We start from the raw sequence: 8,133 nt of genomic DNA on the forward strand, positions 1-8,133 counted from the left end.
CAGGAGAGGCCAGACTAGATACTCAGTACCTGACCAAGGGGAGAGCTGGGCAGGAACATGAGCCCAAATCGTCGTACTCAGAATGTTCAAGCAGTACAGAAAGTCTCATGCTGGCCATGCTGAGAACAAAGGAAAGTGAGAGCACAGAACAGAATGCTGGGTACCCAGCCAAGGGCACACACTCTAACCACAGGACTCCAAACGGGATGAAATGTGTGACCAGAAAGCAATTCTACTGCTTGGACGCAATGAGAAAGACTGGCTGAGTTCACAGTCCCGAGCATTCCCCTGCATGATGCATGCAAAGTGACATTCATGCCAGCACTCTCTGCACACCCACAGCACACTCCACCCACACATGGACATTGCATGCCCAAGAACAGGGCACCCTCAGGGTGTGTTTGAAAAGTCAGAAAGATGAATCTGTGGTCATCTGTGATGGCTACCCATTCCAGTGTCCACTCACCTCACACAGGAGGTCCCAATACACACACACAAACAAGCACATACTCTAGTGTTCAAGAGATCACACCCAAACATCTGAGTCAGAGATCTTGGCTTTATTCCCACTGATACACATACTCAAAAAGAACTGGTATTAATGATGAAAATTTATTTCGATTGATACCTATACTAAAGAAGAACAGACATTAATGATGGAGTTTTGAACAAAAGATATCAGAGTCAGGAAGCTTCAGCTCAAGTTCCTCCTAGATTTTAGATCTGAAAATCTAAAATGATAAAGTTTAGATTCAGGTGCCACCCAGAGGCACATGATGGTTATGACTGCAGAATCGGCACTGAGTGATAACTTCAGAATCCTTACTACATTTGCTCAGAGAAGTCTATCTGGTGCTAGGAGAAAACAGCAAGTTAGCTGCTTAAGGCTTATAGCCAACAGGCACAGTGTACAAGAACCTTTGCATCTCAACTTAGATCCATGTCTTGGTGTGGCTTGATAAGAGTTAGCAAGTGTCCCGGGGCAGATTGCCAAGATGTAGCCTTCTTTCAAGTGGAAAATGATTAATAGTGAGAAAGTGTATGGCACATAATCCAGGACACCCTAAAGTAGTGGTTCTCAATCTTCCTAATGCTACAACCCTTTAATAGAGTTCTTCATGTTGTGGTGACCCCCAACCATAAACTGTCATTTTGCTATTGTTATGAATCATAATGTGAACATCTATGTTTTCCAATGCTCTTAGCCAAGCAATTAAAAGTGTCATTAGAAACCCTCCACACCCATTGAATACTGTTGTCCTAGAGACTTCACCAAGTATTAGGGACAAAATTCCTAGCTCCTGCCTATGATCCTAGATTTTAGTGTCCTTCCTTCCCTATGAAGCTAATTCCTGGAGTGGAACCCGCTACTGACCTTAGACCTTAAACCCTAGAGATATAGGTTCCAAAAGCCATCAAGATGCTGCTGTAGGGACTGCCAGGGAAAAACATTCAGTCATCACGTGGGCCCCACCCTGGCCTCCACCCCAAAAGTTCTTTGCACAGTCATGCCTTATAGAAAGGAGTTCCCTTTTTCCCAGGATTCCACCTTAATGCTACTGCAGCACCTTCCCTAGAAATACTGTGAAGGCCAGAGCACTGTATGACTATGAGACACCACTGTTAGGAATGACAAGAGTCCCCCAGAGACGTCCCAAGGAAGACGTCAAAGCAGCAAAGACACCATTCCTGTTCTGTCACTTTGGTGGTGGGAGTTTGATTTTATAATCATTTTTTTATTTTGTACATATTTAGTTGAATCAACTTTTCTTTTTTTTCCATTATATTCCAAACACACACAGCAGATAAAGACATATACATCAATGAAGAGCCACATTCTATCCAGCCATCCCTCCTTCACATCCCTCCTCCACAGATATCAAGACAATTGCCACTGTCTTCACTAAGATTTTTCAAGGCTTGGGATGTATGATTCTGATTTTTTGTTTGTTTGATTTAGAAAGACATACAGTTATGAGAAAGAAATGAAGCTTCTTGTGACAGCCAGATGTTCTACAATTTTTTGTGACATAAAGACATGAGCTCCAGAGTCCAGGCACTGAGTCATTAGACACACGTGTTTACAAGGGACTGCCTTCCATGAGACTGTCAGCCCCAATGCTTTCACATCTTTAGGCCCCCCAAAGCTGGGATCCATGATGACTCCACATTCAATCTAGGAGAGCAACCTCCCAGGAAAAGCCACAGCCTGTGCTGTCCAAGCCGTGATCTCCAAAGACCTATTTCCCAGAGCCCAGTGACTTGAGGTGGAGGTGGATGCCATTTTTGGAGCGCAGGACCAGCTGGGGAAGTTTGATGGGCAGCTTTGAGGGATCCAGAGAGAATTCAAAGCGCAGCAAACACAGGGCTGTGACCACCTTCATCTCGCTCATGGCAAACTGCTGCCCAATGCAGTTCCTGCAGCAAGGAGCAAAAAGAGGCATCAAGCTGTTGGCTACCAAGTGTTCTTAGAGACCCACAAAGAAGCAGTAACTATTTGTGGATGCATAATGATTGATTGATTTGTTGGTATGGGCTTAAAAGGCAAATCTTAGGAGCATGATAAAGGTCCCCACTGGGTATCATCCCACTGGGAGTTCTGGGAGTCCCCCACAGAAAGGAAACATCCACTCCACTCATTTCCCAGGAACAGGAAAAATAACAAAAGCCCCCCCTTTGTCATAGCATGCTCCATAATGATGCCTCCCCAATGATGGCCTTCAGTTTTTCACTCCCAGTCTTGAGGGCCTGAGAATGTTGTCCCTCTTCCTACCTGGGTCCTGCAGAAAAAGGCATGTAGGCAAAGGGATGGCGTCCTGACACATTCTCAGGAGAAAAGCGCAATGGGTCAAAGACCTACGAGATAGGATATTTCTTAAATACTCACCAAATCCTGGCAGAAGAAACCCCACAGCCCACACCCTGTCTGCCCTCCAAGCCCAGAGAGGCAGTACCTCTGGGTCAGGCCACACAGCACTGTTCCTGTGGAGGGCATAGATGTGCATAGAGATCAGGCTGCCTGTAAGCAGAAAAGAGGCTGATGACAAGGGGTCATGAGGCAGCCACGCTCACCTCCACATTAGGCCTGAATCCCCTGATGTCCCCCTATCTGGGACACTAGCCTCTGTCTCTGCACTGACAGTGATACTGAGCTCTTGATCACATTCAAAGTATTTTAATCACCATAATCAACAGCTCCAGTAACCAGGTACTGAGAACAGTGTTTGACTCAGACATCTGTGGAATGGAAACAAGAACAGTGAACCCAGGCCACCACCAAGCAGCTAGGCAGCAGCTACTTATTGTAGCCTTTTGACTGTTAATTGATTAGCTCTCAGGAATTTATTATGCTATGAGTAATAATGAGATAACCTTCATTTGATGCCTACTACATGTCAGGCTCAGGTCTGAACATTTTTATGAAGCCACAATACAGAGTGGACATGCTGTAATGCGCTGCATCGTAGTCTACGTGAATCATCTCCTGGAGTTGTCCAGGGTGCAGTCAGAGTAGGCACAGGATGTATGAAAATGCTGATGATCATTCTCTCTTTTTAATTCTGTCAACTATGAAAAATATATTCTATCCTACCCTCCTACCCTCTATTTTAATTTTTGTTTTATTTTATTTATATCATTACAATCTTCTTGTTCAGTAGCACCATAGTAGAGTGATTTTATATAATTTCAAACAGAAGAAAAAGAGAAAAATTTCAGGTTACAAGAACTCCTCTCCTCCCGAGAACAATGCAGCAACTGTAGCCGTGCCTGGGTCCTACTGCAGCAATGTCAAAAACCCAACCTCCACAGTCACTGCCTCAAAGAAATAATTCATGTCAGAATCTTTTGGAAGACAAAAAAATATATAGTTCTTGCTACATCAATCTACAGAAAGATGAATCCACATAACAACCCTGAAACCTAGGGGAAAAGGAACATTTATATTTATACCCTCAGCCATATTTTACAGAAGAGGAAATGGAGGTTTGGGGCAGAGACAAGTTTTCTCAGTGAGCCTGGTGCTTGGGCCCAGGACTCCGCACACAAAGCCTAATGTCAAGATTGTCCAATGGTGCTGGCAATATCAGAGCATAGAGAGGATTTTCATTCCATCCCAACGGTTTCCCCAACCCACCTGCAGGCAGAGAGCGGCCATCCACAAAGGTGACTGGCTTGTTGAGCTGGCGGTATACCTGGGGCACAGGTGGGTAAAGGCGGAAGCACTCCTTCATACACATAGTCAGGTAGGTCATCTTGGCCAGATCATCCCTGCCAGCAACACGGGACACTTGGGAACTGGGAACAATGGGATCCCAGGAGAAGGTAGGCCGCATTTCCTACTTCCCCATAATTTTCACTCTCTGCCCCCACCACACTTCCAACAGAGGAGTCAAGAGGGTTTCAAGTGTCTAAGTATCACATAACACTGGGTGGCCATAGAAACCTAGCTATCTGGGAAGAGAAGGCACGGGATACAAGAGACACATGGGCAACCAACCCCCAAAGACAAGGCCACTTTTGTGTCATTTGGGGCCTTACCAAAAGTCCCACAAGTGGCATTCCTTATGGGGCTGGAATGGAAAAGGTGGTCTGATTGTGTTAGGTGAGTGAACCAATGTTCATGGCCGAATACTAATAAACTCTTTGACCACCGGGAAGCTCAGGCTCAAATGTGAGGTTCAATCATCAGAACTATATAATACCTTCTTACAGACCCCCAAACTCCAAGTCACTCTCCCCCTAATATGATTTTTCGTTTCATGTGCTTTTTATTAAATAAGAATCCTCTAAGTCGCTTCAAATTCTGGATAAAACTAAGTGAAAATAACTAAGTATTTAATTCCCCGCCTCAGACATGTCCATGAAGATCTAACTAGAGAGCTCAGCTCTCTTCTCCTGAGTTTTAACCTTCTGTATAAAGTCCATTCGTGTCCTTCCCTCCTCACCCTCTACCCTCAACATGCTCGTCACTCAGTGTCACTCCATCCTGCAGCCTTCTTTGGATTTCAGTCATGTGAGTCTGACTTTCTGAAAACTCCCCAGGAGCAGCGAATTGTCTCCTCCTCTCCTCTTCACGCTTACAACGCACTCCAGGGAGCACCGCGCCCATGGCTGGACCCCTTGGAAGGTTTCCAACATCCACCAAGTACACATTAGCTATGGAAACTCCATCCTTCCAACCTCTGACACTGGAATTAGTGATCGGTTCCCCCTCAGGAGAACAGAACTGCAGACACTGAGGGGCCATTTCCTCTGTGTGCCCTGCTCCATGCAGGAGGCAGACTAGGAACTCAGTAGGATGGGGTGACTGTCAGGCTACAAAGGCCTCAGAGGAGGAAGCAACCGAAGAGATCTGGGCGGGACTCTCAGAGACCACTCTGAAAGAGAAATTGGTTCAGCTGGTGTCACATTCAGGCTTTCAGACTTGAGCTGAGAAACAAGGATGGACACACAGAAGTTTTTAAGTGGTGGCGTTGAGGATCTGCCTCCTTCGCTGTGATGAAAGATGTGGAGTCTGGGGCCTATGTGCTGCCATCTGAGGGCAGGTGGCAAGTGGCAAGGCAATGACTTTTTCCCAGCTGTTCTTTCTCTGTCATCTCCCACTTCCTCCTCTTTCTCAGGCCCCTCTACTCTATCCAGAAGCCCAGTATAGATTCATATTCTGCCATTATGAAATTCAGCCTCTGTTGACAACTTTATGTGACGCTGAAAAGCCTCCATTTGGGGAGACTGGTCTGGGGGGGGGTGCTCTATTGTTCACCTCCCCACCAAGAAAGCTACTGAACCAAAGAAAGGGAACAACTGCTGCCCACTTCACCTTGTTTCCAGAACAGGTGTGGGTTGTCCCTGGCAGGCACTAGCAGGATAGGCACAACCCCTCCCTAGGCTGAGCAAGAGGAGCTGAACTCACTTTCAGGTCCACTCACCACTGGAAAGAGTTCTTGCCTCCTAGGATCTCACGGACCTCCTCCCTACATCGCTGCTGGTGCTCAGGATAAAGGGCCATGCAGTAGAGAAACCAAGAGATACCGCTACTGGTGGTATCGTGGCCTTCGAACATGAATGTATCCACTTCGGCCCTGAGATCGGCATCTGACATCTCGAGCCCACTTTCATCCTGAGAGAAGGTACAATCGGACAGCTCAAGGCCTTTGAGTAAGGGTTAAAAAGAATGCCCAAGAGTAGCTGTCAGATATATGGTGCGGGAGAATTGTCTGTATTCTGTCAATCGTGTTATAAATAAACGCTGATTGGCCAGGCAGGAAATATAGGCGGGAAAACCAGACAGGAAGTAGAAATGATGTAATGAGAACAAGAAAATTCTGGGAAGGAGAAAGTTGATTCCTTCCACTCCTGCCCAGATGACTGAAGCAACAGGATGTGATCTGCCCCACTGAAAAAAAAAAGGTACTGAGCCACATGGCTAAAATTGATCAGAAAAATGGGTTAATCAAGATGTGAGAGTTAGCCAGTAAGAGGCTAGAGCTAATGGGCCAATCAGCTTATAATTTATGGAGACCTATATGTGATTTTCTTTGGGGCTAAACAGTTGTGGGGTACTGGGCAGGACAGAAACTCCAGCAAACAAACAACCGGCCCCTTCATATTACAGATATAGATCTGAAGAAGCATATAAACGCTTGTTGGTAGACTTGGAGTCTTCCTCCAGTTTCCTCTGTCCCTTCCAATCCTAACCTAGATGTCTCCCATTCATGAAACCCTTCCTGAACCCTCTGGACACATAACCTTTAACTTTACTTAGCCCCAATATTGCTCATCAGGGACACCACTTGTAGTTGGCAGGAAAAACATCTTTGTTAACATCCACTACTGCCTCCCCTCACCCGGTCACTATACTATATGCAGATGGATGGCCATGCCAGTTCTTTCTTACCTCTGCATCCTAGTACAGAAATTGATTCAGGATAGGCACTGAGTTTTGTGGAATAGAGGAAGGAAGGGTAGGAGAAGGGGGAAGAAGAGATGGACAGAGGAAAGGATGGAGGGGAAGGAAGGAAGGAAGGAAGGAAGGAAGGAAGGAAGGAAGGAAGGAAGGAAATGAAATAAAATATAAACCTTAACATTCTGCAATGCCAAGATTTTTAGGGATCATGGAAGTCTAGAAATGTCTGCAAGCTGCCACCATGTGACCCAGGCTGTCAGCTCCCTGCTGTCACAGCCCAGTCACACTTATGCTGCACATTTTACCTTCGTTGATTTGGGCCATGGCGAGCAGGAGGTTATATTTGTTGAGCAAGGAGCCTGCCTTAGAAGGAGAGTCTAAAAACCTCCCTGGGACCAGATGTCAGGTAAGGTAGACACCATGCACTCACCCGAACACCCAGGAGAATGTCCAGGAAGTCCAGATGTCTCCCTTCTGGATCTTTTTCTGCTCCTCCTCATCCTGCAGGGCTGCCTTCGCTGCTTGATGACCTGATCTAGACGAAGAACATAGGTGTCACTGCCTGATTGGCTATGTGTCCGGAAGGGTGCAAAGGATCCCAGAGGAAGAACCAACATTTCCTAGTTGGCATAGGCAGCAAGGGGAGAGGAGGTTGAAGGAAAGGCCCACCTGTATGGTCATGGGCTATCTGGCAGGCTTTCAGGAAGCGGCGGCCATGTGGAGTGCGCCAGTAAATGAAGTCATTGTGGTACTGGAAGGATTCAATGCGCTGCTGCACCAGCAGTGTGAGCTCACTGACTGCCTTATAGTAGCTATTGTCTCTGTACAAAAGAGGACAGAGGGAGAACAAGAGGCCTGAGCAGATTTCTTTTAGGAATCCCCTCTAAAATACTTCCCACTCCTCTTCTTGCCTCCTTAAGCCTCCTCACTTAATACCCAACGTATCTTCCACCACAAATAGGGCCTGGGTAAATCAAGGCAGGACCTCTGCAACCAGAGAGCAAGTGCCCTTACACCTTCCTTATCTGAGTGCCTTGGGTAGAGGTGCCTCTGACCTGTGTCCTAGGCCGCTGTCTCCTTTGCCAAAGGTGCACTTCATGAGGGATTCCAGCGCCATGTGACCTACGTCACAGAAGATGTCAAAGCTCTTGTTTTCACTAGCCTTTTTCTCCCACTTGTCCTGGAATTCAGAGAGAGAGGGAGGGAGGGAGGAAGAGAGAGGGAGAGAG

At 46.5% G+C, this 8,133-nt stretch overlaps 1 protein-coding gene across 1 annotated transcript in view; it reads right to left on the reverse strand.

Annotated features, from left to right (window-relative positions):
* Positions 1–1,715: 1,715 nt before the first annotated feature.
* Positions 1,716–8,133, reverse strand: part of LOC101994270 (cytochrome P450 4B1) — an 18,335-nt gene continuing 11,917 nt past the window's right edge. Inside the window, 10 exon segments of the mRNA XM_013355298.2 lie at positions 1,716–2,418; positions 2,774–2,856; positions 2,955–3,019; positions 4,136–4,269; positions 5,928–6,118; positions 7,335–7,375; positions 7,378–7,413; positions 7,416–7,439; positions 7,574–7,725; positions 7,960–8,084. Coding sequence (XP_013210752.2) covers positions 2,241–2,418; positions 2,774–2,856; positions 2,955–3,019; positions 4,136–4,269; positions 5,928–6,118; positions 7,335–7,375; positions 7,378–7,413; positions 7,416–7,439; positions 7,574–7,725; positions 7,960–8,084 — 1,029 coding nt within the window. The 3' untranslated portion in view covers positions 1,716–2,240.

This window comes from Microtus ochrogaster, unplaced genomic scaffold, assembly GCF_000317375.1.
Source record: "Microtus ochrogaster isolate Prairie Vole_2 unplaced genomic scaffold, MicOch1.0 UNK110, whole genome shotgun sequence".
Lineage (NCBI taxonomy): Eukaryota > Metazoa > Chordata > Mammalia > Rodentia > Cricetidae > Microtus > Microtus ochrogaster.